The 18,791-nt window shown below is 49.6% G+C and overlaps 1 protein-coding gene across 1 annotated transcript in view; it reads left to right on the top strand.

The window, feature by feature from the left end:
* Pex14 (peroxisomal biogenesis factor 14) overlaps positions 1-17,424 on the top strand; it is a 140,441-nt gene extending 123,017 nt beyond the window's left edge. The window contains exons 5-9 of the mRNA XM_020186059.2: positions 4,943-5,028; positions 8,054-8,156; positions 9,287-9,384; positions 12,404-12,495; positions 14,250-17,424. Of these exons, the coding sequence (XP_020041648.2) occupies positions 4,943-5,028; positions 8,054-8,156; positions 9,287-9,384; positions 12,404-12,495; positions 14,250-14,703 (833 nt within the window). The 3' untranslated portion in view covers positions 14,704-17,424. The remainder of the gene's footprint in view (positions 1-4,942; positions 5,029-8,053; positions 8,157-9,286; positions 9,385-12,403; positions 12,496-14,249) is intronic.
* The last annotated feature ends 1,367 nt before the right edge of the window (positions 17,425-18,791 follow it).

The raw sequence follows: 18,791 nt of genomic DNA, 5'->3' as shown, positions 1-18,791 counted from the left end.
CTGTCTCTCTTTCCTTTTTTTGATCATGCTGTATAGCTCAGGCCTCCCAAGTGCTGGGATTGCAGGCACACACCACCACATTGCCAGGACTTGGGAGGAGGCTAAGGCAGGAGGATCTTGACTTGCGGCCACACTGGGCTATATGGTAAGACCCTGTCTCAAAAAATTAAAAAGTCTTACTCATCCCACTTTCCTTACTTCCTTCTGGAGCAGAAGAGTGACTGGCCCTGTGTTCTTCCCTTGGAAGTGGGAGCACAGTGACTGGAGAGTCCACTGCCCCAGAAGCCCTGTCGTTGGCTCCCTCGCAGCCCCAGAGAAGCCTCCTGCCTCTAGGAGTCCAGGTGGTGGGGCTGGAGGTGTGAGCCAGTTTGGGAGCCCCAGAATTTGCAGTAGCCTACTCTGTCACCCTTGAAAGTGGTGCAGTGGATAAGAGGCATTTCCAGCTGAGTTTTTCTCTTTCTTCATTTTGCCACAAGATAGAATTGTATCACACATCTCCAAAACGAGTAAAATGGCATTTCAGCTTCTTGTCTTTATAGACTCTCTGAACTTTAGGAAAGATCATTCTGGTTCCTTTTCATTAATAATGAAAACCAAGGGGCAATAAAATGTTCTTAACGTGAGCCTGGCAGGAATGGAGTAGCAGTGAGGGGTGAAGGGTGAGTTGGCAGGGAACCACAGGTGTTTCCTTAGACTTGGGGAAGAGCTCTGGCAAGGTGGGCAGCTGCACGGGGTGCTGGTCCTGGATCTCTGAACTGTGGCATTTGCCCAGCCTTAGCAGGAGAAGGTTATGCTTCTCAAGAGCGATAGATGTGTTTGCAAGGAAACAGAAGATCCAGCAAACTTGAGGTGAGTCAATTTTTTTGCCCAGTTAGAACTTCTTTGTAAGATATTCAGTGGGTATTTGGGTGTTTAAGAATCAGTGATAAGTGTGATTTGCTGAATGTGGGCACCATCTGAAAATGTTTTTTGAGAGTGTTTTGTTTGAGTGTGGGCTAAGGCCATCCTGAGCACTACCCTCTCACAGAGTGCAAGATCACTCTGCCTTCTCTTTTCCCTAGAAAATGAACTTGCACTAGATGTTGGGTTTTATGTCTTGCACACAGAGCAAACTTGGCTAGAAGAGACAGTGGGAACAAAAGAGTCCTGCCTCTGAGCAGGACTCAGAGGTCCTATGTCCCAGGATCAAGTTGAAAGATTCATGTACTCTAGGGGTTTCAGAGTTTCCTGTTGAGATGATTTGCATCACATGGGAATGTCCATGACAGGGCCAAGCAGTGCTCTACCCTTGTAAGATGTTTTCTTAGAGATGAATACCTCACTGGATGTCACCATACAGCCTAGGAAGGGAGTGGGAGCATTCTCACTAACACAAACCCACAAAGAACAGATCGATACATATGTAAACATAACAACTGTCTGCAGGCCACAAAAGACCATAGGCAGAAACCAGAAGAAGGTGTTTATAATCAATCACAAAAAGCTAATATCTCTTCTATATAAAAAGTCTCTCAACAGTGAGAGCTGTGGTGTGATTCAGTGGTAAAGTGCTTGCCTTAGTATGCATGAAGCCCTGGATTTGGGCTATAGTACCACTGAAAAAAAGTAAAAAACTGGAGAATACACAGTACACTGGAAAGGAAATACTGGTGAAAAGATGCTCAGTCCTCATTCAAAATAAGACCAATGTAAATCAGAACCAGAAGGAAGTACTGTTTTCCCACTGTCGAATTGGCAGGAATCTTGCGTGTGATTAACACATTATGTCAGAGTGACTGTGGGGGAAATAGGCACTGTGACTGGTGGGATGGATTGGTTGAGTCCCCATGGAGTCAGTTTGGCAGTATCTCTCAAAATTACAGATGCATCTATGTTCTGACCCGTGCCCCTAGGAATTCTTAGGTTTGCAGATTTCCTGTATGGGAACTGACAAGTGTGCATAGTCACTGATGGCAGCTCTGTGTGTGATAGTTAAAAGACTGGAAATGAGCTAAATGCCCATCAGAAGGGAGTAGGTTAAATGGAATACTACTAGAAAGCTGTAGAAAACAAGATTGAGAGATGGTGGTGGGGGGTAGTAGAGAGAAGGAAAATAGATATATTTCTGTTGCTTATATGTGCATAAAAATTCTGTTACGGATAAATGTGAAACTATTAACAGTATTGGTGGTAGAGGATGCCTTTTGGCAGTAGACTGACTTCTGTTGTTCAAAATATGTAAAACAAAATAATGGGATTTGAGGGCTGGCAGAGGCCATATGTTGATGACAGTTTTGTGACCAATATGGGGCTGGGCCATGTTCTGGGGAGTCTTATGTGGAATCTGTAGGAGACATGGGAACTTGCTGCAGTCTAGGAGAGACTCTTGGCCTCCTGAGAGCCCTGTTTAGTGGCCCAGGGAGGAGAGGGTATCCCTGTTGCCCACTTTGAGAGAGGTCTTTGTGATTTGAATACCCTGGCCAGGCTTTATGATGGTGGCCTCTCCTCTGTGTGCACCCATACATGCCACTGAGTTAAAAGAATGGTCCTGCTCCTCTCCTTTGGTCATGAAACACCAGGTGATGACAGGTGCCTCAGAGAGCTTGCAGGCACAAGCCAGAGGAAAAGGCAGGAACAGTTGGGTTTCTCTAAAGCCTCGAGGCCATCAACTTGACTTGGTGAGTTATGGTGCTCCTTCTGAGGGTTTCTGGAATGCCCTTGGCCCTCTCTTCCCTACTTTTCTTCCAGACTCAGCTCCAGGGCAACTTGCCTCTCTCCAATATGATTACTTGTCGGGTGCCTTCTGGACAACTTTCTATTGCACTGTACCTCATTTGTTCCGTAGCTGGTGTGTGGTCCCCACCACCAAACATCCTGAGACTGTGGTGAGAAAAAATGCCTGCTAGGTGACTTGGAGATAGCAGTTACAGAGTCATGGAGAGAGTTGGTGCCAAGTGGGAGGCTGTGAAGTAGGGAACTCATCTCTCGTGTGCAACTAGAATTTCATGTAGAATTGTGGGGATTTAGGTAATACCGGTCCCCTTTATCCATAGGCGATACATTCCAAGACTCCCCCTAACTCCCAGAGGATGCCTGAAGCTCTGGATAGTATTGAACCCTATATGTACTATTTTTTCCCTATACATATACAGCTATAATAGAGTTTAATTTATAAATTAGGTACAGTAAGAACAATAATTAGTAATATACTAGCACAATTATAACAATATACTTTAATAAAAGTTATAAGAGTGTACTGTCTCTCTCTCTCTCAAAATATTTTATTGTACCATTGATCTTAGCAACCTCAGCATATAATTTTTTTCTTTGCATTTTAAGAGCTTCCACCTTTTTGCTTAAAGCACTTACAGCTTTTTTTCTGGCATATCTGGATTGCCAGCATCACTACCTTCCGGCTTTGGGACCATTATTAAGTAAAATAAAGGTCACTTGGACACAAGCACTGTGATACCAAGACAGTTAGTCCGATTTCCAAGATGGCTACTAAGTGTCTAACAGGCAGGTAGCATATACAGAGTGTGTATACTGGATGAGACAAAGCAAGCTGGCTGAGATTTCATCATGTAACTCAGAATGGTAAAACTTATGAATTAAAATTTTAAAACTTAAGAGTTGTTTCTTTCTGAGTATTCCATTTAATATTTTTTAGACTGTGGTTGACCACAGGAAACTGAAACTACAGAAAGAGAAACCATAGATAAGGGGTGGGGGTAGGGGGCACTGTATGTCCTGGTCTGAAGAGAACTAGGCCAGGAGCCTGCTCCCATGTGAAGACTAGGTGCCTGTTTCCAGTTCCTTAAAAATGACAATTTTTTTTCCAAGATGTCTCGGGTTTCCATTCCTTGGCCCCTCTTTGCCTTTATGGCCCTTGCAGGAGCCTCCCCAGCTTTCCTGCCTCTGCAGCCCTCTTACCTCTAGTTTGCCTCAGAGCCACTCCAATGTTCTTCTCTTAAAATAGAAATCTGATCATGGCATTCCCTCATCCAAAGTCTTCAGTGACTCCCCACTGCTTATAAAATAGTGTTTAGGCTCCTAACCCAATCTGTCCTACCCTCTGGTCCACTGCATCCATAGGTGTAATTGATGCTGTCTTCTCCTGGGTGCCTTCCTTGAATCTCTTGGCCAGAGCAGCTCTCCTCTCCTGCCAAGGCCTGGAGTACTCACTTGGTCCACACTGACCCACCTCCCCTTTGCACATGGTCCTTGTCTGCCCTTACGACTGCAGGTTTGGGCCTCTGCCTCCTCCAAAGCCCTGCTGACCCCTGGCCCCTTTCCCCTGCAGATACCCACTCTTCTGCATGTATCAACCTGCCCTGGAATCTCCATTTGCACGATGATCTTGCGGCGCATCTGTTGTAGTTCAAGTAGTTGAACAGTGGTTGGTGCATAATGAGCACTGTATAAATTTGTGAGGGACAGAACAACTTAGTGCTTAAAAACATGGAAACTTGCATGTCCCTGCTTGATAGGCCCTATCACTTCAGAAGTTGCCTTGCTTAGTCCTTTGTAGGCTTGTGTCTTCTCTTACTGCTCAAAGTGAAAGCAGAGCAGAGAGGTCCAGTTCATCAGTCTCCCATATCCTGGTCTGTAGTGGTTTATACCTGTCTGTAGGAGGGTGTGAATAGGTGTGGTTATGCACACCTAAGTCTGTTCACGTCATCCTCTCTAGATCCTTTGTCCCTTGACATAAAGATGACATCATAGGTCTTCACATCACCTCTACCCAGTGCTGGACATCTTTACCCAGCAGTGTACCATCCTGTGTCTGACTGTCACTTCCATTCCAAATGAGGCAGATGTTTCTGAGAGCCTGGGAAGGAAGAGGAGGGACAAAGCTGACAATTCTATGCTGTGTCCTTTGCCCATCCACTGAGGCACATGCTGACCTCTCCCCAGGGAAGGACTATGGGGGCCCCTCCTAACTTTCTTTTTCCACCATCAGGCCCTGGAGGTTCCCGATGGCGAGATTACGGTGCCTTGGCCATCATCATGGCAGGAATTGCTTTTGGCTTTCACCAGCTCTACAAGGTAAGGTATCTTCCTAAGGGCTGCAAGTGCTGTTCTCTGCCATCCTTTGCCATTAGGACCCTTTCTCCTGGTCTTTGGTTTACCTGCACGGAGGTAACCCACACTGCTCCTCAGCAGATGCATAGCCCTGGAGCGCAGTGGCTGTGGTGAAGGTGGAGAGTATAGTGGGGAAAACCTGGCAAGCACAGTCCCCCACCCCCTGCTCATATCTATCCACCCTGAGACAGACCTTGAGGTCTGTCTGTTACAGTCCAGGTCAGGTACTTAGAACAGTGCTTGGCACATAGTAAGCAGTATGTAAATTTGTGAGGGACAAAACAACTTAGCACTTAAAAGCATGGCAACTGGAGCCCAGCTGCTTGTTTGAACCTTACTCTGCCCCTGAGTAGCCATGTTACCACAGGCTTAGTTCTTATGTATAAAATGGAGATAAAACTGATGGTCCCCAACTTACGATGGTTCAGTTTTCAGCGGCATGAAGTCATACCTGTTCAACCATCACTTTTCGCTTTCAGTTCAATATTCAGTCAGTGAAATGAGATCTCAAACACTCTGCTGTAAGAGAAGCTTGTGATTTTGCCCAGCTGTAGCTAATGTGAGTGCTCTGAGCACCCTGAAGGTAGGGTGGGGAGCTATAAGGCTCCATGGGTTAGGCATATTGAATGCATTTTTGATGAATGGCAAGTTACCAGGATATAACCCTTTCTGTGGTCAGGAACATTGCAGCCTACCTCAGGAGGTTGTTGAGAGAATCAGAGGAGTGGGTCAGCTGTGTGAGGAGCCTACAACTACACCTCCTGTAGGACGTGCAGAAGACCTCTTGTCCCACCTTAGTACTTAAAGCCAACTTGGAGAACCTCTTGTGATCATGTTTATGAAATCCACTTCTTGTCTCTTGTGGATTGTGAGCATCTGTGGAAATGTGGGATTTTCTCTGGGCCACATGAGTCAGCCCTCAGGAGCAGATCTGCTCACCCTGAAGAGAAGCCACTTTCTTCTGAGGCTGCCTGCTCCTCAACCCCATATTGGTGACTTTTTTAAAGGATCTCAATGAAATCCCAGGTTGGCCTTTGTAACTTTTAGCACATGAAATGTGTTTAAGCCTTGCATTCTGGGATTTAGTCTTTGACTTAGTAAAAAAAAACTAATGATGTGTGTAGCCAAATATATTTTTTAGTGTGAAATCTTCTGCTGGAGTTGGAAATTTCCATGCAGAGATTCAGATGCAAAATGTCCTGAAACCCAGGACTTCTCCCTCCGAGCTGATGCCTTCCAGTGCCTTGTGTGTAGATGGCGTCTTTCAAATCACTGGCCATAGACAGATCACAAGAAGTATGACACCAATACAAAGTTCTCAAACGAGTGAGCAGCACCTGGTCATCAGTGCTGCCCCAGAGCTGTCATCTGTCTCCATCCAGCTATGGTCACTTTCCTGTTTTTAAAAAGATAAGAAACATTGAAGTGTCAGTCACAATGGTGACACAAGAATTTCTAGAACATCTGCTAACAGTTTCTTTTAATTTAAAAAAAAAAAAAAAAAAAGGTGGTTAGAAGCCCTGGTCTTATTTTATACATACACACAGATTTAGGCCGTGGGGCATATCTGTTCCTTCCCTGTCACTTCTGACCTCAGAAATGGAGTTGGTAGTTGGTTACACATAAGAGAATTTCTTGACTTTTATACTCAGGAAATTTTCTACCAGAAACATCAGGCTACATTTGATGAGTTTTGGTTTAGTTGTGAGTAATAACTCACACCGTGGCTGAAAAGCACTTTGCAAAATAGAAAATGCTTCTCTACATATGTTTAATGATGGTCTTCACTTAGGAATCACTTTTGAAATGAGTTCTCCCACAAACCCCTTGTGAGAGACCTTTTCCTTCCCCAGTACTGAGCCCTTAATGGAGAAGTTTCTGTTTTATTTATTTATTTTTTTTTTCCCCCCTGTCTGGAGCCCAAATAGATAACCAGAGTTATCCTCCTGTAGCATCTGCCGGGCCTGCACTGTGCTTACTCCAGCCTTGCCCTTGCAGGTTGGTGGTGGGTCTCACTTCACTAGGATGGGGCTTTGTCTCCATGTTCTCTTATCAGGCTCTACTAGTGCCCTCTTGTTTACTTCTGTCCTTTCACACATCAGTTGGTTAGTTACCAACTGTTCTGCCACCTCCTTCCCAAATGTTCTGGGGGCTAGTTCTAGGTTCCCTTGTCTGGTGGCCCTGTAGCCTGTAGCTGCAGCTTTCTTTGTCCCTTGGGCCCTTTCTCCTTTTGCTCTTTCAGTTCTGAGGGAATTGGGTCACTTCGGGCTCTATGAAGGAAGCTTGCTCTGATGACTCAGGTTTAATTTAAAAGGCTGAAGGAACCTCTTCAGCAGCCTGGGAATAGTGATATATGTTTCTTCTCATAGAAGAACCAAGGGTTCCAAAAGTCTGTGGTTGATTTTCCTTTTTCAAGTAATTTTTTGTTTATTTAATTTTAGTCATTTGTTTCTGAATGGGCGAAACAATTTGTTTCATTCCTAGGGTTCAAAAAAGTGTATGCTAAAAAGCTCCCTTCTGCTTCTCCCTGGAGGCTACAACAGGATCCGTTTCTTGTACATCCTTCCACAATTTCTTCTTAGAACTTTTAAAGTAGAATAAAAAAGTGTTGTCATAGAAATATTACAGCATTGCTGAGAAAAATATATAAAAGATGAACAAATTTCCCTCCCAGCAGACCACACTGGTTTTCCTAGGGCTGGCTCAGTTGTAGAGTACTTGTCTAGTTTGGGCAAGGCCCTGAGTTCCATCTCCAACATGTGGATGCTGGGACACCTGGTTTTCCTTTTCCCTGTTCCTTTCTTGTCCTTGTTGTCATTTTTTACATGGTCCTAATTTCAATCTCATAACTTTTTTAAGCACCTTATGCAGGGTTTGATGGATAGTCCAAAACCCAGGGGAGGACAAGAGAAAGTTGGGCATTGGGATTTGAGAGACCAACACAGGACAACCCAAGTGTACAGCATCCTCACCCATCTGCTTCTTGCAGAAGTACCTGCTGCCCCTCATCCTAGGAGGCCGCGAGGACAGGAAGCAGCTGGAGAGGATGGCTGCGAGTCTCTCTGAGCTGAGTGGCAGCGTGGCCCAGACAGGTAAAGATTAATGACTCCATCAAGTCACCCCTCAAAGCCTTCTTTGCGCAGCCCCTTCGCGGCCCCTCCCCTCTCCCTCCGTCTCCACTTTATGTGGTGACTTCATTTATCTGCTCTGAGAATCTGTTCACATTTGCAAATGAAGCCGCCGTCATTTCGGTTTAATTTGAAATTGCTTGTTTACTGTCGGCGCGGCCTCAATTAATTATGTTTTTACGGAAAGGCTCCCAACCTCAGAATATTAATAAGGGGAATAAAATGACAGCCTTTCTAAGGGCTGTAAAGTTCATTTTTAATTTCTGCTTCTATGAGGTTTTCAGGGGGGTTTTCAGTGATTTTCCCCCTTCCCTCGAAGAATCCAACACAGGGTCAAGAGAGTCTGTAATTACTGTGGCTCCTGGGACCCCAGCCACCTCCTCTGTTATCGACTCCACAGGGCTGGTGTTCATTACCCGCTGCCCCAGAGATGGCCCATATTAGCTGGGACCTGTCGCACCAGCGGTGGCTTTTCTCCTTTATAAATATGTTTACTAGGTGGAGGCTAGGAATCGAAAACTCTGAGGCAGGCAAGAGAGCCACCTGTCCCAGGCAGGAGTCCCTGTCCCTCAGCACACCTTTCTGAAGCCTTCAGGAATCCTCTGGTGAATCCTTCCTGCTGGCAGCTGCCCCTAGGAAGCTGCCATGATGGTCATAGACCCAGGGGTCTTGTAACATTGGGGAGGGGCTCAGCAAGCAACCTGAGGTAGACATGGCAGAGGCCTGAGCTGAGGCCCTCCCGGGATTGGGGCCGTCTTCAAGCTCCCAAGGACACAGTGAGGCCTGTGAGATGAGTGATGCCAGCATGATAGGAGCTGTTAGAGGCAAGCACATCACAGCCAGGCATAATTAGAAGGGAGAGGTTTTGGACGGATATACTGTTGACCATGGACAACCACACAATAGAAAGATGAAGTAGAAATACTAGAGGTTAGATACAGCACAGGTAGATTACCTGAGTGTAGATAAATTGTCTGGGTGGCGGGGTCCTGCAGATAAATTGGGTATAGCAGACATGCAGGCAACTCACAGGTGTGTGGGCTGAGGAGGGAACATGGACACTGACTTACCAGATACCATGCTCTCTTCCCCAGTGACTCAGGTACAGACAACGCTGGCCTCTGTCCAGGAGCTGCTGAGACAGCAGCAGCAGAAGGTCCAGGAACTGGCCCATGATCTGGCCACTGCCAAGGTACTTGTCTCTGAGCCGTTGGGTCTCCAGGCCCAGGTCTGTCTTGCACAGCTCTGAACCCTGGTCCTCTGGGCCCCATGTGCTATCTTCTGTGGGTCTGACTCTCTCTTCTACCTGCTGTATGGTGTCACATCAGATGATGGTGTCACCATAAAGAAGGGAGGTGTTACTGTGTACTTGGTGTGGCATTTAACCATTGAGGCTCTCCTTCCTGTGCCACCTCCCAAAAGGAGAGAGGAAAGCCCCCCTCTGCCAGTGGACCCCTGATGCCAGCCACATCCCTGTAGCTCTAGAAGCCATCGCTGTAGATCTGGGATGGTCTCTGCCTGCAAGTTTGGTTGCAGGTTACAGCCTCACCGAGGAGGAGTCCAGGGATGAGGGGAGTGTGCTGTTGTCAGTTTATCAGCACCTGCCCTGCCCAAGCACTGAGATTACCTTTTTGCAGTGGGCAGTTTCTCTACCTGAGATTCACAGGCTTGGGTTTCTAAAAGGAATTGGAGCCAACCAGGATCCACTGAAGCTGTTTCCGTGCCTCACTGCCCAAAACTGAACTAATCTTTCAGTATCAGGTTGTAGGATCAGTCTGCCTGGGTTCAAATCCTCACTCAATGGGCCTGTTATGGTACCTACTTTGTAGGGCTGTTTGTGCTCTTAGAGTGGTGCCTGGCTCTTGGCAGTGCCCAGGATTGCAGGCCCTGGGCTCTTGGGGCATGTGACAGCGTCATTCCTGAGGCGCTGACTTGGACAGACAGGACAGGGCATAGTGACGGTGGCTCCAGAGCATCCTCTAAAGGGGCTCACCGGAGCTTCTGTCGTAGGAGAAGCAGCGCCCAATTGGATTACAAGACATCTTTCCACCTCCAGTGAAGTCTGGGGAGCCACTTGTGGAGAGGGTCCCCAGTAGCCCCCTCTCTCATGTCCATCCCATGAAGGCAATGCCTCACTTCCTGCTCGAGTGGCTGGGGTGCCACTGGCTGTAGCCATTGCATGTTCCCTGCAGGCAGCCATAAAGCAGCAGGGAAGGCATGCTGTGACCCTCACCCCGCTCTATTATCTTTTGTATCTGTGGCCTGCCAATGGCCAGCAGCCATTCCGGAAATTGGAAAAGTGTTTTCAGGCCCTGAGCATCAAGATGAAGACCACATGTTGCATTTTAAGAAGAGGGCGGAGCCAGCTGGTACCGGTGCCAGAGATGACCTTGGAGTTCCTCGTTCTCACAGCTCCCACATCCCCGCCCCTTTCCCTTCTCCTTGCTGAAGCAGGGCTTCCCGGCCTGGCATCCAAACCCATGTGTGTGAGGACTTTGGTTACCCTATAAACCAAAGACTCAGAGCTGTGTTTTCTCAGCTGTAATGTAAGTTTTTATATCTGCTTTCCAAACTCCTACTGGAGCACTGTAAAAAATTAAAAAGAAGAGCTTTAAGTAATTAAAAAACCTACATAAAATTGAAGGCTGTGAGTTTTCTACAACTGTTTTTTAAAGAGACTGGCTAAAAAGCCCCAGATGTCAGATTTTATTTCTAAATCCTGGCATCTGGCACCATATGCGTTTGGAAATCTGAGTCCTTTGTAGGCCGGTGAGTGGAAATTGCTCCCTTGTTAATGGGCTGCTGTAGCTTTCAAGGTCTTGGAGAAGCCAGAACAGTGGCTCCCAGGCCCTCCCTGTCTGGTGGTGTGGAGTAGGGGACCCCATAGGAAAGTGTGTGAGGGGATGGGCATGTCCACTCTCGCCAGAACTGCCTAGGTTTTCCTTCCTGAGACCTGTAGCCACTTTGGTGGGGCTTCTGCCTTCCCTGTGTACCCAGCACACAGCCTGCAGTGTCTCCCACCTTGCATCTGAAAGACCCACAGCAGCTGGCAGGGAAGAGCCTGGGACATTCCCCCACCAGCCTGGAAGCGGCATATCAGGGAAGCAAGAGCCTGGCCCAATTATCCATGTGCTTGAAAACAACTGGGGACAGCCTCCAGCCTGGCAGATGCATCCACAGGCCTGGAACTGACCTCCATCCCTGCCGCAGGCAGCTTGGCCACCTCCAGCTCCCATTTGGAGACTACTGTTTTGGCCCTCCTCTTTTTCATTGATCCTGACAGGATTTGTCAAGAGTAAGATGTGGTACTCTTGAGGCTTGTTTGGGAGACACCGGGAAGATATCTGTCTTGGACCCTCTCTGGTTAAAGGGTCAAGGTCAGGACCTAAGTGACTTCTCTCTGTTCAACCTTGATTGTCCCAAAGAGTGGATGTGATAGGGTAATGTGGCCCATGGGTGATTTTGCAAACAGTGGGGTGCATTCAGGGGATATTTCCATGGCCCTGTGGAGCTGGTTCTGTGATCTCACAGAACCAGAAGCCAGAACCCTGAGCAGCATAGAGAATACGTTATGGGGTGAAGCTGCCTTCTCAGCCTGTTCAGGGTCAGAGCTACAGAATGGTCAGGTACTCAGGTGCCCCTGGCCTCCCTAGAACTCCGAGGTGACTTCCAGGCTTTGTACCTGCCAGTGTCCAGCCATGCAGCTGCTTTCTCTCAGCCCTCATGTTTACTTCTGCATGTGGTGGTGATTTCTTGGGATGGGGGAACTTGAGGGAGCAGTTGGCATAGAGGTGTTTTGTGTCTGTCTTCTATTTTTTATTTATTTTTTTTTTTGTCTTACTGGACATTTCAGACACTCCCAAGAATGGAGGGTGCTTCACAGCTGAAGCAAGTGTCATCTCACCTCCTGCTGCAGACAAACCTCAGTGTCTGTTGGAGAGATAAGGGCTTATTGTGGTTAGTTCCTTTTATAGGCACAGAACACGTGTAATGGCCTCTTAATGTTAGCAGATAACCTAGGAAAGTTGTATAATATTTGTTTTAGGGGTGTAATCACAGGCAGGTGCACCCCCAAGTGGGCATGGCAGAGCAGAACAGACAGTGCCCAGATGTTGCTGTCCCTGGCCAGGGTCCTCTTGAGCCTCACTCCACTCACCCGGGCTGGTAGAAGGCACAACTCTGACCCATGTTCCCTATGTTTTAACTTTCAGGCCACCACATCTACCAACTGGATCTTGGAGTCACAGAATATCAATGAACTCAAGTCGGAAATTAACTCCTTGAAAGGGCTTCTTTTAAATCGGTAGGAGAGAAGGCTCTGGGCTCTGTCCTGCCCAGTTTCAGGCTGGGCAGCCAGCAGGAGCTCCTGGACTGGACCAGCAGTTAGGGGGTGGTGGGTGCGGCTCCCAAGACCCATGTCCAGTTCTTCACTGAGCTGGGCAGTTCAGACATTGAGCTTGGGGACCTTTGAGCTCATATTTTCCCTCCCCCACAAAGTGTCCTCCCACTCCAGGGTGACAGTTTTGAACCACACATTGTTCCCCAGGCCTGGCAGACCTGGTCAGGGACAACATGAGGCAAAAAGCAGTGCCTGCAAGCAGAAGAGCATGCCAAGTGTGTGGCTTTTCTTGAAGTAGAAGGTCCTGGAGCCCAGCAACCACTCAGTAACAGCTTTGTTCCGGAGAAAGTCACACTGAGGCCACTGAGTGGGAGGGTCTGTAGTTGAAGGCATCAGCGGAATAGTCCCACCTCCCCCTCCGGCTCCCCCTTCCGTGGCGGCACATTTTCACCAGAGCACCCCTGGCCACGGGGTGATGAGCTGGTTCTGGTTTTCTCAGTCCTGGGAACCAGGGGTGAGTCGTCATTCACCTACAGGGCAGTGCCCTGTAGGCTTTGCTCCTACGCTCAGTTCTCTTCTGGCTGGGGGTTTAGGGAATGCTATGTGAGGCAAGACCATGGTACCTAAGGTGCACCACTGGGGCCTCCTTAGGGGTAGAGGGCCCTTGTGGCCCCAGCTAGAGGACTGAATTTTTCAAGCCACCCACTTCCTGGCCTCCCCTTAGGAAAAGAACATGTCCTCAAAACAGGTATGCCTAAGAAATCCTCCCCTTTTTTTCAGTCTAAGAGATAAGTTCCTCTGCGGCTGGAGGGATAAGACACAGACCATAGATGACAAAGGAGCCAAGAAAACAGCAAACTGAGTTTCTTGTTCCTATTTATTTTGCCGGTGAATAATGTAGGCTATAGGGTGTGAACCCACTGAGGTAGGGTCTGAGGTGAGACAGCGGCAGCCTTGGACAGGAATAGGGCTTATTGTCTTGGTTCCAGCAGAGGGGCCCATGTGGCACAGAGCATCACTTCTGAGCTATGGCAAGATGACTAGCCTCCCAGGTCTTTGCTGGCGGGGGCTACCTGCTAACCCAGGATTGGGAAAGGAACAGTAGAGTGGAAGGAGAGCTGGCTGTTGTCCATCCAAAGTGTTGGCTAGAGATTTTCCAGCAAAGGGCGCTGGCATTACCCTTTTGGTCCTGATGTCTCTGATGCTCTAGCCAATGGCCAGAGTTCCCCACTACTACCTTTTGCCCAGGCCATAGACAGGGGAGTGATGTGGAGCCTCAGATGTCTTGAGTCTCCAGTCTTATCCCCTTCCAGCTCTGCCTTCTCCCTGTCCTAGCCACAGGGGTGAAGGCAGAGATAGTGCTGGGGATAAGGAGGGAATAGGCTCTAGGGTGCGGCAGGCCCCTAACCAGCTGGCCAGTAGCTGCCAACGCAGGTGGGCCTCATCCATGGCAGGACATTGGGAGGCATTCAGGTGCAGCAGGGTGGTCTATAGGCAGCACAGGGCACTTCTGGCACCTGTCTTGGCTGGTGGAGCCTCCAGTGGGCCAAGAGGCTTTTATTCCTGACAGGAGGGGAGGGAGAGTCTGCATTCTCTTACTAAGTGGCCCTGAGAAAGCTGCTCCCATCATTGAGTTCTTGGGGTTCAGGGAAGGAAGAACTGTGCAATGCAAGAGCCAGACACTGTTACCAACCTCTGCTGGTTTCTTTCTTTGTCAGGAGACAGTTCCCACCATCCCCATCGGCTCCGAAGATCCCTTCCTGGCAGATTCCAGTCAAGTCACCGTCACCCTCCAGCCCTGCAGCTGTGAACCACCACAGTAGCAGTGACATCTCGCCAGTCAGCAATGAATCCACGTCATCCTCACCTGGGAAGGAGAGCCACAGCCCTGAGGGTTCCACAGCCACATACCACCTGCTGGGCCCCCAGGAAGAAGGAGAAGGGGTGGTGGACGTCAAGGGCCAGGTGAGGATGGAGGTGCAGGGAGAGGAGGAGAAGAGGGAGGACAAGGAGGATGAGGAGGACGAGGACGACGATGTGAGCCACGTGGATGAGGAGGACGTCCTGGGGGTGCAGAGGGAGGACCGCCGGGGCGGGGATGGTCAGATCAATGAGCAGGTGGAGAAGCTGCGGCGGCCAGAGGGCGCCAGCAATGAGAATGAGCGGGACTAGGGCCCACGCCCACCTGCTACCCACCTCTCCAGTGCCCCTGGGGCATTGACCAGTGGGTGGGCATTTGGCTTCAGCCCTACCTTCTCTGGCTCTGGGAGGGTGGCCTTGAACCTAGGGAGGGGCTGAGCTGCTTTCAGCTGCAGCAGTGTGTGTGGGGTCACATTTATGTCCACCAGCTTCCTCTCACCCTGACACCAGCCCTACCCACACCCACCATTCCTTAGCTCAGTCCCAGCCCAGGTGGCTCTGTCCATTCACAAGCCAGGCCAAGGATGCCAGAGCCTCTGTGCTCAACCTCCTGCCCAGGCCCTCTGGGACAGGCTTCTTGTCCAGGTGTGTTTGCTGAGTGTCTTGACTAATCTGGCACTGTGCATGGCCAGAACTCATGTCATCACCTGCCTCCTGCCTCCTCAGTGAGGGTGGAGCTTCAGTCCCCCAGTTTCCTGGTATTTCCCCTGTCCCTTGTGCCTGGCCTGTGGCTCCTTCTTTGCTCTGTTTCCAAAAGACAGATCCTGGACCGGCTCTGCCTCTTAAAGGCCTACTGGGGTCCATCTGCCCCACAGCCAGGTTCTGCCTAACAGATGCCACCCTTGGGCACCTGTCCACACCCCAGCCCCACATGCCCTGTCATCCTCTCAACAAATGAAACCACACTGCGCTTCTGACCATCCTTGCTTGCCTATCATGGCTCGGCCAATCCTGAGAAGACATGATTCTCGCTCCCACGGCAGAGCCAGGCAACAGGGCCTTTCTGATCAACAGCCACTGAAAAACACATGTTCATTTGTGTGACCATGTATAGATTTCAAAATATAAGCTATGACTGTATATAATTGTAATAAATATGAGCTGCCACTATTTAATTCCTGCCTGTGGCCCCCTGTCTGCTGCTGGTACCCCATGCCCACAAGGTAGGTCTCAGCTAAGGCTTCACCAGGTGAATCCCAGAGAAGGGCCTGGGGGGACTTGGGGACCCAGGAGCCTGGCTGCCCTTGCTCACTCCTCTCCAGGCCCTGCCTCAGGCTGCTTACCCAGACCTGGAAGGGCTCCTTCCTCCTGCCTGGTGTCTGTGGAGGGCGACATTCCCCTGAGAGCAGGAGGGAAGGGGCCTCCCGTTACTGTATATAGACCTGGTGCAAGCGTGATGAGCCGCCTTCCTTAAATGGATGCGCATTCCCCAGGAGCCTGTCTCCTTCTCCCTGCTGTCTCCTTGCTCTCGCCCTCCTTGACTCCCTGTAACCTTCACAGAGCACTGAGCTTAAACCAGAAAGCCAGGAAGAAGCTCCTCCCAAAGGGCTCTCTGCTCCTCAGCCCCTGTGTGGGCCAGGCCTGGGCCATGGGTACCACCATGTCCCTGTGGCTCATATGGACATGCAGTCTGGAAAATGGAGAGCACCCAGTGGCTCCTGCAGGAGCCATGCAGGGGTCACACTTCCAGTGTGCCTCCTAGGCCCCTGGCCATTGTCCTGGGGAGCAAGGAAGAAGACATGCCAGTGTGGCTGAGGGGTGTGGCTTTGGGCTGTTTAGCCCCAGGAGATGCCTTGCTTCCTGCTGATGGCACTGCTTCTTGAGCATCTAGCTCCTGTTCTGGTTCTAGCTGGCCAGCCATGCCTCAGTCCTGCTGCAGTGAAAGGGATACCTGGGGCCTGGGAAAGCTGCTGGGGTATCACAGCCTCCTTTGGTCTAGTTATCATTTGTCATTTGTAACTTCTGAGGTCCCTCCTAATAGGACCGGAAGAGAGACCAGAGGGAAGATGCCCTTGGACAGAAGCAATGCCAGAGTACTGGGTTAGGATGGTGGGAGCAAAATGCTGGACATGACCTGGACATTCTGCCCCATGTCTCCTGAGAGCTGGGGCCCTGAGAGGAGCCCTGTTCCTCACTTCAGAGCTTTCTCCCTCCTGGGGGTCAGCAGACTGGAAGGTTAGGCTCAAGCTCAGAGGAGAAGGGATGGAAATGTGAACCCCGAGGCCCTTTGCCCCTGCGGGTCCTAAACACTGAGTTCGGCTTTTGAGAACAGCGAGTCTGGCATGACTTCAGGGAGAGAAAAACCCCTCCCCAAAACAGCATGAGTGCTGCCTAATAAAGGCAGCTGCTGGACGAGGGAAAACGGCCCTTTGAAAAAAGCCTTTCATTAGAAAAATAATGCATTTTATCCAAATAAGGTAAAAATATTTGGAATGGGGCAGAAGTGAGCAGCAGGCAGCGCCTGTCAGGCCCTTTCTGGAAGGGAGTACATTATTAAACTCAATTACAATGTCTTTTTATAAAGTGTCGTTTAGGAAAGGAGGAGCCCCAGTGCTTGGAGGCTGTGGCCGCTGTCCTAACTTCCCTGCAGGGCTCCCCCACTCCCGGCCCTGGACAGGACACCCCCAGTGCCAGGCAACTCATTGGGTCTACCTTAAGCAGCAGCATCCTGTCTGGGAGGGGCAGGGGTCCTCATTTGGCATCTTGTGCTGCCCAAGGAGGAGGCCAAGTAGGGGACCATCCTCCTGGGACCCTTCAGGTGGGAAAGGGAGGGTGCGGGTCAGGGAGTGGGGCTTTAAGTTTTGCTTAGAAATGCTGGATTTTCTCCTATGTGGAAACAGCCAATGTTTAGGGAAACCAGAAAATACATGGGGGAATAGAGAAAGTCCCCTTCCACCTCTACCACTCGGTTTTGCCCTGTGTTTATGTGCTCTCTTGCCTTTTCTGTTTTTTAATAAAAATGGACCCTCCTCATTTCTGTGTGACTTGCCCATTGACTGGACTATGAGTGACCTGTGGGGTCCTTGTACCCATCCAGGAGTGGGGTTTTTTCTGCTGCCCACTCTGGGGCCCAGCCCAGAGCATGGAGGTGCTAGCTCCTGGGATCTGGGTCCCTCCTCTGGCACTTGTCCCAGAACCCAAGGACAGGCCAAATTAGTGCTGCTCCATCTGTGTCTAAAGCAGCCTCAGCAGGGCGCCCAGAGGAGATGGTGGAGGCTCTCAGACAGGTGGAGAGACACTCTCAACACTCATCTCAGGTGACATGCACCCTGCAGGTAGTCTATTTGGGTCTTTCTGGCCTGGCCACTCTTCTTGCCCTGCTCCTTGTCCAGCACAGGTATTTCTCACCCCGGGACATGCTGCCATCTGGCTGAGGGGAGCATCTCAGCATACACCTCTAGGGCCCCATGGACAGGGAGAGACCGCCTGCTCCACACTCACAAGCTGGCACTGGTGCACTGCACACACTCACAGGGACCCCTGCCCTTTCCCTGCTCCTGCCCACAGTCCCAGCTCCCTGGCCACAGCTGCTGTCAGGTGCTACTTTAATCAAGACTGGTTTAAATTTCAACCAGCATTTTGGGGTAACTTTACAACACACAAACCTTAATAGTTCATTTCATTGAGCATTTCATGATCTCCTACAAGAAGAGGTGAGGTCATTATAACTTTATAAGGAGAAGTCTTGAGCCTTTCCTTGCTCCATGGCAAGTGCTGGGAGGACTTCCTCCCTCCTCTTCTCTTCCTCCTTTCCCTTCCCTTTTCCTTTCACCTTTCCCCTTTCCTTTTTTTTTTTTTTTAAGTACTAGAGTTTGAACTCAGGGCCTCAAGTTTGCTAGTTAGGAACTCTACCACTTGAGCCATGCCACCAGCCCCAGGAGGTCTTTCCTTAAAGTGTTTTGGATGCCAGGTTCATAGCATCATAGCTTATACCTCTAGTCCCAGCTATTCAGAAGGTTGTGGCAGGAGGATTGCTTGAGCCCAGGAGTTTGCGGTCAGCTTGGGCACCACAGCAAGACCCCATCTCAAGCAAAGCAAAAATTAAGTAAATGAAGCAACGGGCATGGTTTTGAATGTAGCTGCTCCTTGACTTGTGATGGGTTACAAATTGAAAATAATGCATATAACACACTTAACCTACCAAACATCCAAGCTTAGTGACACAGCACACTGTAGAGTTCTAGTTGTCTCTCCTGGCGATGGAAAGGCTGATTGGGAGCTGCAGCTGCTGCCATTGCCACTGTCATTGAGAGAGGATTCACCTCCCTCAGTGGTCACATGGTGTAGTCTTGGAAAAGAGCCAAATGGACAGGGTGGACAACCTGCCTTGCCCAGTGACT

The sequence above is a fragment of the Castor canadensis genome, chromosome 7, assembly GCF_047511655.1.
Source record: "Castor canadensis chromosome 7, mCasCan1.hap1v2, whole genome shotgun sequence".
NCBI classification, from domain to species: Eukaryota; Metazoa; Chordata; class Mammalia; order Rodentia; family Castoridae; genus Castor; species Castor canadensis.
The sequence above is the reverse complement of the archived record's forward strand: the minus strand, read 5'-3'. Positions and strand labels throughout refer to the sequence as shown.